We start from the raw sequence: 17,714 nt of genomic DNA, 5'->3' as shown, positions 1-17,714 counted from the left end.
CTGAAAAGTCACTTATGAACAACATGCGATTTGTTGAATGCTGTTAAATAAGCTCCAAAGTGCAAAACAGAAACGGATTTCAAAAAAATAATCATTAAATTAGGAACTCCATCAATGTAAGCATGTGAATCATTTAACAGAATAAATTCAAGTATACATTTTATCTTTATTGTTTGCTGCAATCTAAAAAATAAAATGACGAAAAAGTTGAAAGTACACTTTTTTTAATCAGATTCATATTTGTTTTATTTATTAATTGGCGGGGGCGTTGGGGGTCAACAACTGGACTCGGGACTCGAGACTCCGGGCTACAGCAGATAGTGTAAATCAGTGTTGCCAAATTAAAAAAAAATATATATATTTGGGTTTTGGAAATCTGAAATCCGACATCTTTGTACCTCAAAAATACCTTTGCCCAAAACTTTGTGCTGTCGAAATAGTTCTTCCGTTTCGCAAAGTGGTTTTCTCATAACATTTTATTAAATTTTCCAGCTTCTGTAATTACAAAACTTCTCAATCTAGGAATTAAAAGAAAAAATCAATTTTTAAAATCAACAATTTTTCTAGCTTTTGCTATTATAAAAGTACTAAATCTAGCAATAAAATTGCTAAAATGGCAACCCTGCTTTAAATTGTCTTGCTTGTCCGTTGTTTACATTAGAATCTGTATTGTTTGCTCACAAAGTTGTTGCCAAGTTGTGATTACAGATAATCAGTCAGACATTTTAATTACAACATAAAGCGGTTAAGAATCATTTTAATCAGAACAAACTGTCTGCAGCTTGTCTGACAATTGTCTGATGCAATTGAAATTTGAACTCTCTGCAGCAAATTATTATTTCAATGTCAACTGTAACTATAAAATGTATCGATTATAGTTATCTGCAAGTGTTGCACAGTATGTCAACTAATCGATTAAAATTAGCGGAAAATGCCTGCAGTGCTGTAAAGTGTCTATGGTTCAGTGCTGAAAATCACGCGTAGCATTTTGGTAAATTTGTATGTTGCGTGTGTTTTTTTAAGCTAAAGTTGTATTAATTTTAACTATTTAGTGGTTGGCATTGTTGCAATGCTGTGCATATTGTAGTGTTCATTAGTTTTAAGTTTAAAATGAACAACTACTTGAGATTGGTATGCCTTTTAGGCGTCTTAAGCAGAGGTTAGTAAATGCGTCTCAAGCCACACCCAAGACTTAATTGTGATTCATTGAGAATTGAATTTTTGACAATTACAGCGCTGTCGCAATTTAATCAGATTGAGCAGTATAATTGCATTATACCCAAGATACTGCAGGGATCATGGTTCTCCTGGGAGGTGGGTCTGCCCACCCAAACGATTATCGATGCCACTCATATGTCCACCCGGGGATATTGCATCCATTACCAGCGACACAAGGGCGATGAATACTCGTTTGTTTTTAAGGAGCGCGCTGCCAATTGTTACCACTGTGTGCGTACCGTTATACGCACTCTAAACATCTTTGAGAAATTCGAAGGTCCTTGCGTGGGTCTGGCACCTGGCCAGGAGCCCACTGTGGAGAATGTTTGCAGGGGAATCAAGGACGATCAGCAGCTGATCACATTGTTCAACGAGAACTATGTGCCCATCAATTGTCGCTCGTCTCTCGAGGGAGTTTGGCATTTTACATATCAGGCAAGTTAACGGCTATCGGATAAAATATGTGTATCGATAAATATTCCATTCGCTGATATATATTTTTTTGACGATAATTTTAATATCAGGCGCAATTTTAAATGCGAAATAGGAAACTGATCTAAACCAAATTTAATCAGGATGTATAAGATATCACAAAAAACAAAAGACTTTTTCATACTAAAACTTGTTTTTCGACGGAGTGTCTCCATGGCAGCTATATGATATAGTGGTCCGATTAGAACCAAATTTGGACAGGAAGTATAATACCAGTCCATATGTATATTGTGTCGGTTCGGTTAAGATATCTCAAAAAACCAAGAAATTTTTCCTACTGAAACTTCATTTTCGACCCATTGTTGGCAGCTATATGATATAGAGGTCCGATCCAAAATTAAAAACAAACTTGATCTGCGTACGGTATTCAGGAACCTACATACTAAGTCTAAAGTCTCCAGCTCCTATAGTCTGTGAGATCGACGAACTTAATTAAATGTAATTTAATCAATGAGGTTTTTAATTAATTTCTATGAATTTTCTTACGCATTTAGAATCGTTTCCGCTTTACGGGTGTGTGCAATAAACCAGATGCTCGCATCCAATCCTGTCAAACCGCCGGAACTCAGTTTCTGATCCAGAATCAGAAGTTCAACATTACGTATCAAAAGTGCGAGGGAATGGAGGGAACCTTTACCGGAAACGTGGAGTTCAGTTGTTTGGGGGACTGGTTTGTGGGCAAGAATCATTATTTCGCTGTGGCCAACACGAAGGAGTCGCGTAAGGATGAAAAGTATCGTTGCTTCCTCAAAAATCGTGATGATGATCTCTATGTGGGCGTTTCCATCACTGCCGAGTGTAATACACTTAAAACCCCCGAAAATTCACCCGAACGTCTGAAGCTAACACCGGTGAAGGCGGAATTTGTGGAACCGGGCTGTACGTTACCACAGAATTTCTCCGGTGAATGGGTGAACACGGCAAACATTGATGCCGATGTGTCCATCAGTGAGACGCACATCAATGAGACCTACTATCCGGATAGGGCTCGTTACCGTAAGACCATCTACGTCTGCCGTGAACGACGGGGCAATCGGGTGATGATGGCACGTCTTACGGTCGATGGTTGCCAGAAAGATTACGTGTGCTTTGACTTTATGCCCCGGCATCACAATATCATACGCTATCGCAAGGGATTGGCTGTCATCAAGGATGATTTCAGCACTGTTTGCTCTTGGGTGCAATTTCCCAATAAGGAGGCATGGAAGTACGATCTATTCTTGGCCAGAAATCCGGTTCCTGTACGTTGTCCAGTCGCTGGAAAATTCAATTTCACGCAGAGAGGCGAGCATCCGTTTAAAACAAGGTGAATATAAATTTATTACCAGGTATTAAACCCGTAATCGAAACCGTATTAACCTTAATAGGTATTAACCGATTATCTGAATTATATTTTAATTGCTTATATATTTTAGAATCCTTGGAGGTGTTACACTGAGTCCACGTCCGGATATTCACTGCAAGCAGAATATATCGGATATTTCGGTATGCGATACGGATCAAAAGGAATTGGCGGTCGATGAAAACTATTGCCTGTCTGTGGATCATTTGGGTCGACCTGTGGACATCTACAGTGATCCGGATTATCGCATGAAGTGCATTGGCTTTTGGAAGGAGAATCTGAAATCCTATTTAATTACCTACGACGATTTGGATCCATTATCCAAATACCGTTGTTGGGTGTATCAACGTGCCGACCTGAATCGCGTCCTTATGTCCCAGGCAGTGGGTGCATTCTGTAAGCTTAACCAGGACGTGACTTCCTGGAATCATTCCGAGGGAGCTGCTGTTGCCATCGATGCCGTTGAGTATGAACGTGAACGCGACGATTGTCCAATGTATTTCGATGACGGCTTGAATCCATGGAAACCATCAGATGCCTCAAACATTGTCTTTGACTGGGACTTCTATAAAGCGGGAGCAGATCGTCTGGATTCTTCTTTCCGTACACAAGCAGTTTTTGTCATTGGTGTTGTATTTATGCTCGTTCTGCGTATAGTCGCCTATTAAGTTTTAAAATTAAGTTACACAGTCCCCTTCCGTGGCCACTTACTCGTATATTTTCTTAAATACAATGACGTGCCTTTAGAATGCAAAAAGTATATAGTTTATAAGATAAAAGAGCTTTTACAACTCTACACATTCCATATCATCACTTTACATTCCGTCCACAACGAATCTCAAGTGTTTTGTACAAACGATTTATGCTGCTAAATAAATACATTTTAAAATACATAAATATATTTTATTAAATTTTTAAAACTCACAAATAGATATTTTTAAATTTTTAAAATACATAAATTTAAAAATACGTCAGTATATATATTTTTAAATTTAAAAATACGTCAGTATATATATTTTTAAATTTAACTTGGTGCGTAACAGTGATGGTAACTTCAGAAACGAATAAAGCTGTTTTAAATAGCCAGATTTGGCGGGAAAGCTATTTTGGCCAAACTGTGCGCTGAATCGATAGATCGATTAGTTTCGATAGGGAGTAGGCAGCCCTAAGTTCAGTACTGTAAAATTTTATTAAGTTAGTTTGCCATTCACAGTAATCATAACAAAAGTTGATTTAATTTTTACTCCAAATTCTTAATTTTTACAAATATTAATAAACAATGCTGTCTTCTTTGTTACTACGTGGCGCTGCTCGTGGCAATGGTGCGTATCGTAAATAAATTAAGTTATATTAAATTTATCCGAGTAAAACGCCTTGATTATATAACCTTATCGTATTGTCTGAAACACCAGCAGCTGTGAGTCTTATCAAGTCGGCGCGGATTACTCCACTAAAGGCATACTCCACTGTGGTGGCCAATGCGCAGCGCCAGGCGTTGGCCAAGCCTCTGGCCCTAACCCAGAAAGTAACGGTATGTACATACAGTCGGTCGAGCAATTCTTTTGACAGCGAAAAATATTTATTGGCTAATAATTATAATATAAACAAGCGGATCAGTCGTATGATATAGTGCACCGATTTGCAACACATTTGGTCAGGATGTATAATACCAGCCCAGTTGTATATTGCGTCAGATTGGTTGACATATCTTAAAAAATCAAGAAGCCTTTCATAAAAAAACTTCATTTCGACCTTTTGTTCCTATGGCAGCTATATGATATGGTGGTCCGATCCAAAAAGAAAAACAAACTTGATCTGCGTACGGTATCCAGGAACCTATATGCCAAGTTTAAAGTCTCTAGCTCTTCTAATCTCAGAGGTCGACGCCTCAAAATAGTTACCTGACCAACTGTATCGCCCCTGTCGTGGTAAGCCCATTAATCCCTTAATTCGCCTCCATTTCAGCCAGTTGCTATGCGTGGTATTTCAGTGAGCGCTCCGAAAATGGCCTCAGCTGGAACCAACCACACAAGTCTGTGGACAATTGAACGCGTTGTGTCCGCTGGACTCTTGGCTGTGATTCCTGCTGCCTTCCTGGCTCCCTCCCAGGTATTGGACGCACTCCTGGCAGTGTCTGTGGTTATACACACACATTGGTAAGTTTGTATATAAGAATATGGAATATTTATTGATCAACCCTTAATCTTGTAATTTATAGGGGCGTTGAAGCCATGGTCGTCGACTATATGCGTCCTGCCGTTGTTGGCAATATTCTGCCCAAGGTTGCTCACATTGCGCTCATTATAATATCAGTGGCTACCTTGGGAGGACTCTTCTATTATATTAAAAACGATGTGGGTCTGGCGAACGGCATTAAACGCTTCTGGGCCATCAAGGGCAAGGATTCCGAGAAGGCTTAAATGTCAAGCGAAACATCTCCTTATTTATTGTGGGTTCCATATATTAAGCAACTTATTTGGACTCGACGAATGCTTAATAGTTATTAGCACTATATAAATAAAAACTATATATGTATATGTATATAACAAAAAAAAAGGTTGATGGTGTTTTACAAAAAAATGTATTTAAAAACAGCACTAATTAGTTTTGGCAGCGCTAACAACAACAATGACAAAAACTAGCACCTTATAATAAACAATTAAATATTGCTCTAATAATAAGAGTCGGAGTCGGGTCATGACTTGTCTTCCACATTATTTGCATAAAATATTCTAAGCGCGTCCCATTGTTTAGTGTGCAATAAAATATGCGAACGACACTGACGCATGTGATCCACTGCCTGATCCGGAGTCCAGCCGTTTTTCTATAAATAATGTCAAGATTTAGATATGAATTTGGACTAGAATATACTTATGGTTCAACTTACCAGCATCAGATAGCAACCCACCAAGGTGGCACTACGAGTTCTTCCCGCCTTGCAATGAACATAAATTGTGCCATTATTTTCGGGATATTGTGCGCTATTTAATTTGGAAATGCGCTTAGACAATGGCAGAAAGCGATTCATGAACTCCACGCCACGGTAGAGTTTCTCCTGGTTGGGTGACTCGAAGATGTCTGTGGTCGCCAGTTGCAGGAACTCAATTCCCAGAGCCTTCCATTTGGGCGCATCGTTGGAGAAGGCGGTTAATTCGTAATCCTCATTCATTGACACTACAGCTTTCATATTCTCCTTTTCAATCAACTGTTGAATATCAAGCATATTAATTAACAATCGATAGAAATATTTAAGGTATAATTAATAATATTACTTACTGTGCTTAAAAAGTTCAAGGATTCATTAGGTTTTTCTTAATTAGCTTTCGAATTTATTATCTGTTAGTGATTGAATTTTCAGCAAAGATTTTAAAAATATTGTTTATCCAATGTGCCAAAACTCAAGACTAGCTTTAAAATTACTCGTAAATTTCGTTTTCAATTATTTTTGTTTTTTTTTTTTTGCAAGGTTGTGGCCAAAAAACTAAAGTAAAGTAATTTTTTTTTTATTTTTAAATAATTTAATTTAATTTGTTGATTTGTTTTTGCTAATTTGTTTTTGCAAATTAAAAAATGATTTTTTTTTTGTTTGGTCAAAGCTACTTGACCCACTGTACAGTGTTTAAGAGGTCAGCCATGCCTCTCTGACACTGTCTTTGTTTTGTTTGCTTGGCTTTGTTTTGACAAACGAAATAGACCCTTTGTAATTTTTTAAAAATATGATGATTTAAATAAATAAGTTTCACTTACGTCATTGGCTTGAGTGCGAAAGGGCAGAGCACCGAGAATAACGTTGTCATCGATGCGATCGTACCAATTCCTGGATGTTGCCTTCTCCATCAGCACATTGTAGAGCAGTGTGGGATAGAAAGAGACACGTGCTAGCATAGTCGCCTTTGGGAATGCACACAGGTGAAAAAAAAGAACGAGGAGGAGGATTTCTTAGTTAACTGACGTGTGAACAGCTGTAAACTTTCACCAGCGGCTTTGGCTGCGGAACATGAATTTATTATCAATGCTGCTTCTGAGTCAACTCACAACTGAGTCGATTGGAGCGCGGCTTTCAACTGGTTTCAAATTCGAAGTCGAAGTTGCTGTGAACAACAACAGCAACAACAACAGAGCTTTGCATCCGAATTCGTAACTTACACTCATTTCCATGCCTTTTCAGTGTTTCTTTGGTGTCAATAGAATAATGCGTCACTGCTTAACAATTGCTTCCTCGTATATTAATTAGTATATTCAAAAATTATCACTCTAATTTTAACGCAGCTGTTGCTATCGCGATTTGCATAATAATATGGAACAACAAAAACAGACGGAAACTTTGTTTACATATGCGTTTGCCAACACTGGTTGCTATTTTAGAGATGAACATACCGGTACATAATAGAGCTGAACAATATGCAAGCATTGAGAAAAAGCTAGATTTAAAAAAAAAGTAGATACAAAAAAAATGCTAAAAAGACATAAGTTTTTTTTGTTTACTTTTAAAAAAGTTTACTTAATAGGCAGTGATAAAATATCAGTCAGTGATTTTGTCGGTGTTTCTTTTGATATTTCATAACTGCAGTCAGGACTACTTTTAAATGTGTTTATAAGTGAAAATCTGAAAAAAGAATAGATATTTCATCATAATTAACTTTTCATTATTGCATGAGTATAACAAAAAAATTATGTGTTTGAATACACAGTGACAGTGACTGTTCACCTGCATAACTGAAAACCAGTCATTCGCTCATCTCAAAAATTTCGTGGTTCACAACACTGGCCAACAATTATTGTTGCAACAAATAAAAAGGTTCTTTAATCTTACGTGTGAAAATTTGTCAAAGCTTGCCAAAGACCTTGCGGCAACTAAATTGAAAGCTACACAGGTGTAAAATGCGCTAGCGATAAAAATATTCCTTTAAAGACTAATCGAACGGAAACGGTGAAAAAGCAATCAGTGTGTGCACAAAAGAAAAAGTAAATAACACAACACGTCAGAGCTAAAGAGACGAGAAAAGACAATTACCCAAATTGTTAGTTTATTTAATACAATTAATTTTTATTTAATTATCTAGAGATACGATGAGACTGCCAGGATTGTTGTGTTTGTTGCTGTTGTTTGTGGTGCAGCATTCGCAGCTGTTGCGGGCGGAGGAGCTGCAGGGTCCAATCTCGGAAAGCGCCAGCGCGACAGAGACAGCAACAGCAACAAAGTCGGAGGAGATAAGCACAGCGGATAAGGATAAGGAGTCGCCGCCTGTGGACGCCGCCAGCAATGATCGCAAGGCTGCGAAGCTGAAGGACGCGGAATTCGCTCCACGCACCAAAGTAATGCCAGCTGCATTGTTTGAGCGTCTTTGGAACGATAGCTTAATGAAGCAGCAGAAGCTCAAGGCACAAATCGAGGCCATTGAGGCGGAGCAGCCACAGGTGGAGGCGGAGCTGACGCCGGAGCAGCTGGAGGCGCAGAGTCTGTTCGACAATGCCATGGAGATTCTGAGCAAACCACGTACGGATAAACGAGTTGCCTTCACGCTGCTCCGCAAGGCGGCAGCCTTTAATCATGCCAAGGCGAGAGCTGAGGTGGCCTGGGCCATGTTACTGGGTCTCTGGATGCCATTTGATTTCCAGCAGGCGGCTGAGGAGTTTGAGAGATTGGCGATTGATGGTTTACCGGAGGCGCATGCGGGATTAGCCTTTCTGTATTCGGTGGGCGTGGGTGGCAAGAATGTTAGTCAGCCCCTGGCATTGATTCATTACACGCTGGCAGCCCTGGGTGACAATACATTGGCTCAAATGGCCATGGGTTATCGCTATCTGTATGGCATTAATGTGCCCATCAGCTGTGAGAAGGCGTTGATCCAATACAAGCGAGTGGCCAGAAAAGTCGCCTCCAAGGTGACCTTCGCCAATGGTCCCGTGGTGCACAGAGTGCGTCTGCTCGACGAGCTGGAGAATCCGGGCAGTCACGAGACCGAAATCGTCGACTACTATCAGCTATTAGCTGACAAGGGCGATGTCCAATCGCAGGTGGGATTGGGTCAGTTGTATTACCAGGGCGGCAAGGCCATTCAGCAGGATCATCAGAAGGCTTTGGAGTACTTTACCTTGGCTGCGAATGCGGGCAATGCCATTGGATTCGCCTTCCTGGGCAAGCTCTATCTAGAGGGCAGTGAGCAGATCAAGGCGGACAACGAGACGGCCTTCAAGGTGAGCTCTCATCTATTTCCATATCTATTTAAAGTCAACTAAAATATTTCAAAGTTTAAATAATATAATATCTCATATTATAAATATAAAATAAGAAACATTTTTTTAATTTAAAACAAATTAGGTATCAACATTTCTGATAAATATAACAAGTTTACATTTTTATTCCAATTTTAAATTTATCCTATCTTATCTTGTGTTCCAATAAAAAATTTAAAATAAATTGAATTAGAAAACAATAGTTCTGATACATATAACAATAAATTTACTCAAAATTATTTAAAATGTAAAATTAAGTATTTTCCAGTAAAAATATAAAGTAAAAAATATTTTATTGAATCGCTTAAAATGTAAAATATATTTAGAAATATTTGGTTTGTTGTAAGAATTTTTTTATATTTTACTTTAGTAGCTCAAAGCTCCTAAAACAGTTTAAAAATCAAGACAAAATGAGATCTGCTGAGTTTAATTATTTAAAGTATATTTAGGAATGTGTTATATATATATATATATATATTGTGTTTATTAACTTTCTATTAATTAATTTTTTTTTTTTTTTTAAATCAATAAGTTTAATATGATACATCTAGTTACTGAAATTAATCATTTTCTTTTCTTTTCTCAGTATTTCTCCAAAGCCTCCGAAATGGGCGATCCCGTGGGCCAGAGCGGTTTGGGTCTTATGTACCTGAAGGGTCTGGGTGTACCAAAGGATTCCATCAAGGCTTTATCGTATTTCACACAGGCTGCGGATCAGGGCTGGGTTGATGGCCAATTGCAACTGGGCAACATGTATTTCAGTATGTTTTCTAACATTGGATCAGTCTAAGCAATGATAAACTAATCTTCTTATATATAATCTTCTTATATATAATTCTAGCGGGCAATGGTGTCAAGACAGACTACAAACTGGCGCTCAAGTATTTCAATTTGGCAACACAATCGGGTCATGTTTTGGCCTACTATAATCTGGGCATTATGCATGCCTATGGCATGGGAATGCTGCGATCCTGTCCAGCTGCTGTTGAGGTGCGTTTTCTAATACCCTATACGAACACTGACAACTTACACTGAGAATACACAACTTGGAAAAAATAATTGAAGCACAAAACTAGTAAACTTTTACTAAGAACACCAAAATCAGGAATATTAAAGGGAAATTAAAACTAGGAAAATAATTGGAAATGCAAAAGTTGGGAAAAAATTCAGAAATCAGAACATACAATTACAATTGTTACAATTGGCGCGATTTAGAAAAATATTTTTGATATCGGCTTTTGTACATTCCCAATAATATTTGGATAGGTTCGATAAATATAAAAAAAAAAGAACTAGATAAAAGAAGATTTGTATGTAGCATTTAAATGATAAAGTAATATTATCTAGAATCCAAAAAGAACCGCACAAAGAATCTAAAAATCAAAGATATTTTTTTTTTTTAAATTAATAAACACCTTGTCAGCTAATAATAATCTCCCCCTATTTTGGTGTCTATATTCTTAATTTTTTTACCTTAGTCTTAGCAATTTCTACAAAAATGTTTTAAAAACAAAAATAATTATTGGATTTCTTCAGTGTTAGCTTTCCTTTCTTTACATTTAAATTTTGGTTTTTCTAAATTTTATTTTTATTGTCTTTTTTGAAATTTCTTATTGTTAATTATATTATATTTGTCTCTAATCTCAATATTTTGATTGCAGTTCTTTAAGAACGTGGCGGAACGTGGTCGCTGGAGCAGTCGATTGATGCACGCCTACAATGACTACAAACAGAATCGGATCGATGAGGCTTACATGCATTATGCCCTCTTGGCCGAGGTGGGTTACGAGGTGGCCCAAAGCAATGCAGCCTTTCTTCTGGATCGCGAGGAGGTTCACGTATTCAACGATCGACACGAGGACTTGATTAGAGCATTTTATTACTGGAAACGTGCTGCTGGTCAAGGCTATTCCGCTGCCCAAGTAAAGCTGGGGGATTACTACTACTATGGCTGGGGCACAAAAACGGATTTCGAAACAGCCGCGGCACTTTACAGGTGCGTTGGTATTAATTTAAACAATTGCCATCATTATAAACGTATTCTCTTTAATAGGAAAGCTTCGGAGCAGCAGTATAATGCACAGGCCATGTTCAATTTGGGCTATATGCATGAGCAGGGGCTCGGCATGAAGAAGGATTGGCATTTGGCCAAGAGATTATACGATTTGGCGGCCGAAACAAATTCGGATGCCAAAGTGCCTGTGGCAATTGCGCTTTTCAAGCTGCAGATGCTAGCCAAGATTGAGTCCATCAAAGAGGTAAAACATATTATTTATATCGGGTTGTAATAATATATTTATTAAACCCTTTGTCCTGACTTACTGATCATTGCACAACCCATAGAAGGCAGAAATTTTGATACAAAATAGCTGAGACAATTTTATCGTGCAATAGACGACGTTTTCTTATTAATAATTGTTGTATGCAGTCTCCTTATAGATTCATCTTTTATATGGATGAAAACATTGCTGCTAATTGGGATTTATATTTGATCACAATACTGACTTTGTTGCTGGGCATCATCATGTACGCCAGGCGTCCATTTCAACAGCCAGAGCAGCAAGTGGCACAACAGCCGGCAGCTCCGCAAGTCCACGACATGGCAGCCGTGCCTGTTAATGCCGCGCCAGCAGCAGAGGCAACCGGAGCAACCGGAGGAGCAGCAGCAGCAGATGCAATTGTAGCCGCTGCAGCTGCATCAGAATCCACTGCGGCTGCATCCGCATCCACAGCGACTACAACGGCGTCCAGCACAACTGGCAGCTCCTCTTCTCCAGCTCCGGGGACGAGCAGCAATACACTTGATCCCACTGATTAGTCTTAATGCAATTTGGTTAATCATCCTTTAGCTTAATTAGTGACCATGTAAATATTTATCATCCAATTTTTTATGATTTCTGAATGGAATTTTTTTAGATATTTAAAAAAATCAGATATATCTTACTCAAACAAAATATATGTGTGTTGTAATCATAAAACCAAGGTTCGCAAATAAGAGTTATGACTTAAAAAGCAATTAAAGCTGAAAAAAATAATGATCTAGATGAGTGGGAAAATGTTCGGTATACTTCTACGGTATTGGTATTGGTATATACGTCCTAAACGAATGGGTGATGCATTTCAGGGATTAAGACCGTAATCTTAAACCGGTGTTAACCGATTGGTAACCTATTTATGTATAACGGTTACTTTTAACTCAATCAATCATTAAATTTTTTAGATACAAATTAAAATTTAATAATTATTTCGTAATTTTTATCTTTAAAGGTGTATTTGTCAATTATTTTTGTTTTTAAAAATGAACATATAATTTTGATTTTAAAAATTATACCCGTTACGCTGCCTGCATAAAACTAGGTCGTTAATTAATTTCGTTTTTAAATTGTTTAATATATGTGTGTTTTATTCTGTTTTCATTATGGTTGCAGCATTTGCCACGCTTGATTACAAGTTAATTTATGTGTGTATCGAAATTCTAGTCTAAGCATAGTAGTTAAGATTTGCCTTCTTCTTGGACTGCACCTCCATGATGGCATCCATGAAATCCTCGTGCGTCACGGACGACGCTGAGCGACGCAGAGCAATCATTCCAGCCTCCACACAGACCGCCTTGCATTGGGCACCGTTAAAGTCGTCCGTGGAACGGGACAACTCCTCAAAGTTGACATCGTTGCTGACATTCATTTTACGTGAGTGAATCTGCATAATCCGGGCACGTGCCTCCTCATTGGGATGTGGAAACTCAATCTTACGATCGAGACGACCGGAACGCAACAATGCCGGATCCAGAATATCCACACGATTTGTTGCTGCAATTACTTTAATATCAGCCGTCGAACTGAAGCCATCCAGCTGATTCAACAGCTCCAACATCGTACGCTGCACCTCACGATCTCCCGCCTTCTCCGAATCGAAACGCTTTGTGCCGATGGCGTCCAGTTCATCAATGAATATGATTGCAGGCGCCTTCTCCTTGGCCAGTGCAAAGGCATCACGCACCAACTTGGCGCCGTCACCAATGAACATCTGCACCAGCTGTGGACCCGCCAGCTTCAGAAAGGTCGACTTGGTTTGTGCGGCACAAGCTCGAGCGAGCAGCGTCTTTCCCGTTCCAGGAGGACCATAAAGTAGAACACCTGTAAATCATTTGGAAGTGTTTAATTATTCCGATTAAACATATTAAATTAATAGGTGAAAACATGAGATTTAATATTGTCAATATTTAAGATTTTTAAGGGGGAACTCTTAGCCTGAAAATCTAGTTCTGGAGGAAGCAAGTTTTTAAACGAATTTAATAAAATTTAAATGTGGAGTGATTTTAGAGGCCAATTCATAATTAAGATGACATTCCGCTTGAAAATCGGTTAAGTTTTGATCAAGTTACGACAGCTTCAAGTTGGTTAGCCTCTTGATCTCGCTACTTTACAAGTCAAATTTTTTGTCTATTTATCATGATTTTTTACAAAAAAATAAAACATCTCAGAATCAGATTTAAAGTGTTATTTTATACTAATTTTGATAAAAGAAGTTGATTAAAAGTGAAAACTTGAGATTTAAAATTATCAATTTTCGAAATTTCAAAGGGGGGACCCTTAGCATTGAAATCGAGATTCAGAGGTCAAATATGTTTTTTAACAAAATAAGTAAATTTAAATGCAGAATAAATTTAGAGGCCAATTCATAATTAAAATGACATTTCGCTTGAAAATCGGTTGAGTTTTCTCGAAATTATGACAGTTTGAAGTTGGACAGTCTTAACATTTCAAAACTTTACAAGTCTAAATTATTGCAGTATTTCACATGATTCTTTACAGGGAAATGAAAGGTCTCAAAATGAAAATTAAAGAGGATATATTGAATATATTCGAGTATTAAGGACCCAATGACTTACCTTTTGGTGGATGAATGCCGAGGTTCTTGAACTTCTCCTTGTGCGTCATGGGCAGGACAACAGCTTCGATGAGTTCCTGGATCTGTTTGTCCAGACCACCGATATCGGAATACTGCTCTGTGGGACGCTCATCCACTTCCATGGCCTTCACACGTGCATCATACTCGGCCGGCAGAGTTTCCAAGATCAAATACGAATCCTTGTTGACGCCCACCAAATCTCCAGGCTTCAGTTTCTCGGCATCGACGAGTCCGATAACTGGCAGGAAATACGCCTGACGTGTTGATGTTTTGATAACCGCACATTTGCCTTTGCGCTGATTATCGAGCACAGTAACAGAGCCATCGTCTTCCTCTTCCTGGGGATCCACATCCAACAGCTCGATGACATTGGACACCAGATATGGCAACGTTTTGTTAACCTATCATTATCGTTATGGTTATTGTTATATAGAAATTCATTTTGGCAGCACTTACCTTAATCTTTTCCGTATTGTCTTTGATCTTTTCGTTTTGCGCTTGTATTTCGTGTGTTATGCGCATTACTTCGCTTTTCATTATTTTGATTTCATTGTCCATTAATCGAGTCCTGCTCACAATCTCATCCGTGGACATTCGCAGCACTTCCTCGCCCAGCGACTCCTCGCCATCCTCCCATATTGATTTGTCCTCTAGCGTTTGAGCCATTTTCAAATTCTAGTTAATTTACTGCTGTGATTATAAACTTTTAGCTGGTTTAGTTTTTTGGTTGCTCGATGACTTGTAAATTTTCGTGTTTCTTGCCAGCCAATGCCGAGTTTGACAGTACGAACAGTGTTGTTAAATTCTTAAATATACATCTCAGTGCTGCTTACTTTCCAGAGATGAAAATAGCTGTTTTTGATTGGAGAGCTTCCGAAATATTGCTGAAATTGCCCTATCCAACTTTCGTAGATAAACATTAAAAAAAAAAACATTATTTTTGTCTAGTTCAACAAAATTCTAATCGATAACGGTATTGTAGAACTATCTTTGCGTAGGTAATTTTTGGGCTCATCATAATTGTGACAGTATTTATCATTTGTCACGCCACGAACCCGATATTTTTGCTTAGCTCAATTTCAATGGCACTCACTAAATTTTTATTTGTATGCAATTTTTTAACATAGTTTACCGAAAAAAATGAATATCAAAATATAGCCGAATATATATTTAATAGAGCCAGATTTCCGGACAACAGCAATTTTTAAATTGTAAATAGCCGGAATTAGCTAAAATAAAAGCTAAGTTGGCAACAGTGATACATATATCGATATAACATACGATGGCTAGCACAGTGGTATCGCTTGCGTATCGAAATAGCACACGATAGCTAGCATAGTGCTATCGATAGTTGGATTGTACACAACACTAGCCTGGCTTGAAGAGAACGCTCTTTTTTTTCTTGTAAAAAAGAAGATTTGGCCAAACTATAAATCATAAACATAATTGAACATTGCCATGTCCGAAAATAATGGTAAGTGTTTAAAGTTAGTGCATAGATTAAGGCAAGGATTGCTGTTGGCGTGCAATTAGAGTAAATTCAAGTGCAGTGTAGTAAAATGTCTTGTGCTTGTTCTTGTTTTTTATATATACTTATATACTTTTATACATAAATGTGTGTGTGTATATTTGTAGAAGCGTCGGTTGAAGCCAACTGCTTCAGAGGTGGCTTTACATTGAAGGCGTCGCGTTTAGGCGGCGCCGTGCTGCGTCCGGCTGTGCTCGCCGATTCCGCCGTATTGGCCACGGCTCACACCAATACCAATACCACCAACAATGCCAACAACAACAACAATAGCGCCACAACGTTAGCGAAGACTGAGGAGACAGAGGAAACCATTGCGGGTAATCCCTTCTTGCGGGAAGAGGAAGATGAAGCCAACGTTGACGCTGCTGTCGCTGCCGACGTCGCTGCTGACGCCGCTGCTGCGCCCGCTTTGGTGGAATCCTCCTCCACAGCGAAATCGGATGATAAAGCGGATGAAGAGTTTGATGAGCGGCCGGACCCGTTGTCAATGCTACGTAACAATGGCACCAACATCTTTGCCGCCTCCAAGACCAATTTGCCGCGTGTTCAAACCAGTGGCTTCATCTTTGGCCAGAATGTGCACGAGCGTGTAGTAGGAGTAAGTGCAGCCAAAGCCATAAAGATTGACCAAACTAATCTGTTTCCTTTTTTAGGAGAACCTAAGCACAGAAACGGCTGCAGAGGCAGCTGGAGGCGTATCGGGTGCTGCAACGGAAGCATCCTCCACATCCTCGCAGCTGCTCTTTTCCAGCGTCATCCAACAGGCAGCGCAGTCGACAGACAAGGACAACAACAAGGACAACAAGGACAATTCGGAGGCCAAGAGTCTTAATGATGTGGCACGCGAATATGAAGAGAGTCGCGCCCAGAAACGTAAATACGAGGAGGTGGAAACGTTTACGGGCGAAGAGAATGAATTGAATATAGCCGATGTCAGTTGCAAGCTGTTTGCCTTTGTCAACAGCAACTGGGAGGAGCGTGGGCGTGGCAGTCTGCGTCTAAATGATGCCAAGGATGAGCAGGATTGCTCACGCGTTGTCTTCCGCACCTCGGGCAATCTGAGACTTGTCCTAAACACTAAAGTCTGGGCGGCCATGGTGGCGGAACGTGCCAGCCAGAAATCGTTGCGTTTGACGGCCATGGATAATACGGGCACGGTGAAAATCTTCTTGGCCATGGGTCGACCGGCGGACATTGCTCAGGTGCATAAGGCGTTGAGTGAGCGGATTGCCAAACGCAAGCAAACACATCCCGATGAAGCCACTGTGGTGGAGTCCAAAAATGGCATTTCCACGGATTCTACGTGTGCGGCCAGTGTGCAGCCGGAGTCCACAACCCACGATGACGAGGATGTGGATGATGGCGTCATTGTGGAGTCATTACCAATTGCGGCTCCAGCTGCTCCAACTGCTGCCATTGCGGAGGCGGACAGCAATGAGCCGAGTTCCAAAAAGGCGCTGATGCAGGCGGACAGCAGTGTCGATATTCATGTGGATGTCAATCTTCCAGAGACATCGGAAGACACTGCCGAGGCAGAGCCCAAGGCAACCAAGGAGGAGGAGCAAGCTTAAGATTCAATTGTTGTTCGTTTCTTCCCCTTTCATTATTATTATTATTTTTTGAAGGAAAACAAAATGAAAACATGAAAAAAAAGAAACCAACATCTATTAAACTAAATAAAAAAACACACATTGTGAATTATTATAAATTAATTATAATAATTTATTAATAATTATGATTAAAGTAAAAATAAATGAAGTTCCGTTTATCGTAAGTTTCAATTTATCAACTTGTCAATTTTTCAATTACATCTATCATCAAATTACAAATTGCAAATGATGTGCTTTGTTTATCTTTATTATTTTTTATTTTTATCGTAATCTTTAACTGTGTCTGTTCTAGAAAACATTTAGCATATATATCTATGCATATATATACTATATTAATCGCTATAACTAATTCGCTTAAGGAATACTTTTTACAAGT

At 38.9% G+C, this 17,714-nt stretch overlaps 6 protein-coding genes across 10 annotated transcripts; 4 read left to right on the top strand and 2 right to left on the bottom strand.

Annotated features, from left to right (window-relative positions):
- Positions 1-978: 978 nt before the first annotated feature.
- Positions 979-3,949, top strand: LOC117790041. Its single transcript, XM_034629285.1, has 4 exons — positions 979-1,159; positions 1,235-1,653; positions 2,205-3,016; positions 3,126-3,949. Exons 1-4 carry the CDS (start codon positions 1,111-1,113, stop codon positions 3,718-3,720), a joined length of 1,875 nt encoding a protein of 624 aa, XP_034485176.1. The 5' UTR covers positions 979-1,110; the 3' UTR covers positions 3,721-3,949.
- Positions 3,950-4,229: 280 nt separating this feature from the next.
- LOC117791424 (succinate dehydrogenase [ubiquinone] cytochrome b small subunit, mitochondrial) lies at positions 4,230-5,608 on the top strand. Of its 2 annotated transcripts, none has more exons than XM_034631163.1 (4): positions 4,230-4,374; positions 4,468-4,583; positions 5,018-5,208; positions 5,271-5,608. In XM_034631163.1, the coding sequence occupies exons 1-4, from the start codon at positions 4,332-4,334 to the stop codon at positions 5,470-5,472; spliced, it is 552 nt and encodes a 183-aa protein (XP_034487054.1). In that variant the 5' UTR covers positions 4,230-4,331; the 3' UTR covers positions 5,473-5,608. The 2 variants fall into 2 exon arrangements, with proteins under 2 accessions (XP_034487054.1, XP_034487053.1); XM_034631162.1 differs by having other exon boundaries at positions 4,317-4,374; positions 4,465-4,583.
- A 6-nt stretch (positions 5,609-5,614) lies between these two features.
- On the bottom strand, positions 5,615-7,353 carry LOC117791423 (phosphatidylglycerophosphatase and protein-tyrosine phosphatase 1). The gene is made up of 4 exons (XM_034631161.1): positions 7,199-7,353; positions 6,800-6,943; positions 5,940-6,257; positions 5,615-5,876 (listed from the first exon to the last, which is right to left on the bottom strand). The coding sequence occupies exons 1-4, from the start codon at positions 7,208-7,210 to the stop codon at positions 5,748-5,750; spliced, it is 603 nt and encodes a 200-aa protein (XP_034487052.1). The 5' UTR covers positions 7,211-7,353; the 3' UTR covers positions 5,615-5,747.
- Positions 7,354-7,755: 402 nt separating this feature from the next.
- LOC117789608 (protein sel-1 homolog 1) lies at positions 7,756-12,313 on the top strand. 4 transcript variants are annotated; one of them, XM_034628656.1, is made up of 7 exons: positions 7,756-7,850; positions 8,116-9,250; positions 9,876-10,050; positions 10,131-10,279; positions 10,951-11,285; positions 11,343-11,547; positions 11,718-12,313. In XM_034628656.1, the coding sequence occupies exons 2-7, from the start codon at positions 8,123-8,125 to the stop codon at positions 12,105-12,107; spliced, it is 2,382 nt and encodes a 793-aa protein (XP_034484547.1). In that variant the 5' UTR covers positions 7,756-7,850; positions 8,116-8,122; the 3' UTR covers positions 12,108-12,313. The 4 variants fall into 4 exon arrangements, with proteins under 4 accessions (XP_034484547.1, XP_034484545.1, XP_034484546.1 ...); XM_034628654.1 differs by having other exon boundaries at positions 7,787-7,989; XM_034628655.1 differs by having other exon boundaries at positions 7,787-7,997.
- A 349-nt stretch (positions 12,314-12,662) lies between these two features.
- On the bottom strand, positions 12,663-14,866 carry LOC117789609 (26S proteasome regulatory subunit 6A-B). The gene is made up of 3 exons (XM_034628657.1): positions 14,657-14,866; positions 14,181-14,601; positions 12,663-13,425 (listed from the first exon to the last, which is right to left on the bottom strand). The coding sequence occupies exons 1-3, from the start codon at positions 14,864-14,866 to the stop codon at positions 12,770-12,772; spliced, it is 1,287 nt and encodes a 428-aa protein (XP_034484548.1). The 3' UTR covers positions 12,663-12,769.
- Positions 14,867-15,533: 667 nt separating this feature from the next.
- On the top strand, positions 15,534-17,415 carry LOC117789773 (ran-binding protein 3). Its single transcript, XM_034628905.1, has 3 exons — positions 15,534-15,674; positions 15,836-16,326; positions 16,382-17,415. The coding sequence occupies exons 1-3, from the start codon at positions 15,659-15,661 to the stop codon at positions 17,297-17,299; spliced, it is 1,425 nt and encodes a 474-aa protein (XP_034484796.1). The 5' UTR covers positions 15,534-15,658; the 3' UTR covers positions 17,300-17,415.
- Positions 17,416-17,714: the final 299 nt, after the last annotated feature.

The sequence above is a fragment of the Drosophila innubila genome, assembly GCF_004354385.1.
Source record: "Drosophila innubila isolate TH190305 chromosome 3R unlocalized genomic scaffold, UK_Dinn_1.0 2_E_3R, whole genome shotgun sequence".
Taxonomy (NCBI): Eukaryota; Metazoa; Arthropoda; class Insecta; order Diptera; family Drosophilidae; genus Drosophila; species Drosophila innubila.
This window is presented reverse-complemented; position numbering and strand designations above follow the sequence as displayed.

Excerpts from the sequence above, each read along its gene's own strand:
- LOC117789608 (XM_034628656.1), top strand. The coding sequence starts at position 8,123 with ATGAGACTGCCAGGATTGTTGTGTTTGTTGCTGTTGTTTGTGGTGCAG. Across the intron at positions 10,280-10,950 it reads CCTGTCCAGCTGCTGTTGAG|TTCTTTAAGAACGTGGCGGA; the intron begins GTGCGTTTTCTA and ends TTTTGATTGCAG. Across the intron at positions 11,548-11,717 it reads AGATTGAGTCCATCAAAGAG|TCTCCTTATAGATTCATCTT; the intron begins GTAAAACATATT and ends TGTTGTATGCAG.
- LOC117791423 (XM_034631161.1), bottom strand. Across the intron at positions 6,258-6,799 it reads TTCGCACTCAAGCCAATGAC|TTGATTGAAAAGGAGAATAT; the intron begins GTAAGTGAAACT and ends GATATTCAACAG. Across the intron at positions 5,877-5,939 it reads TGGGTTGCTATCTGATGCTG|AAAAACGGCTGGACTCCGGA; the intron begins GTAAGTTGAACC and ends CATTATTTATAG.
- LOC117790041 (XM_034629285.1), top strand. The coding sequence starts at position 1,111 with ATGAACAACTACTTGAGATTGGTATGCCTTTTAGGCGTCTTAAGCAGA. Across the intron at positions 1,160-1,234 it reads TTTAGGCGTCTTAAGCAGAG|CGCTGTCGCAATTTAATCAG; the intron begins GTTAGTAAATGC and ends TGACAATTACAG. Across the intron at positions 3,017-3,125 it reads GAGCATCCGTTTAAAACAAG|AATCCTTGGAGGTGTTACAC; the intron begins GTGAATATAAAT and ends TATATATTTTAG.
- LOC117789609 (XM_034628657.1), bottom strand. The coding sequence starts at position 14,866 with ATGGCTCAAACGCTAGAGGACAAATCAATATGGGAGGATGGCGAGGAG. Across the intron at positions 14,602-14,656 it reads ACAATACGGAAAAGATTAAG|GTTAACAAAACGTTGCCATA; the intron begins GTAAGTGCTGCC and ends CGATAATGATAG. Across the intron at positions 13,426-14,180 it reads CGGCATTCATCCACCAAAAG|GTGTTCTACTTTATGGTCCT; the intron begins GTAAGTCATTGG and ends AATGATTTACAG.
- LOC117791424 (XM_034631162.1), top strand. The coding sequence starts at position 4,332 with ATGCTGTCTTCTTTGTTACTACGTGGCGCTGCTCGTGGCAATG. Across the intron at positions 4,375-4,464 it reads TGGCGCTGCTCGTGGCAATG|CAGCTGTGAGTCTTATCAAG; the intron begins GTGCGTATCGTA and ends CTGAAACACCAG. Across the intron at positions 5,209-5,270 it reads GTGGTTATACACACACATTG|GGGCGTTGAAGCCATGGTCG; the intron begins GTAAGTTTGTAT and ends TGTAATTTATAG.
- LOC117789773 (XM_034628905.1), top strand. Across the intron at positions 16,327-16,381 it reads TGCACGAGCGTGTAGTAGGA|GAGAACCTAAGCACAGAAAC; the intron begins GTAAGTGCAGCC and ends TTCCTTTTTTAG.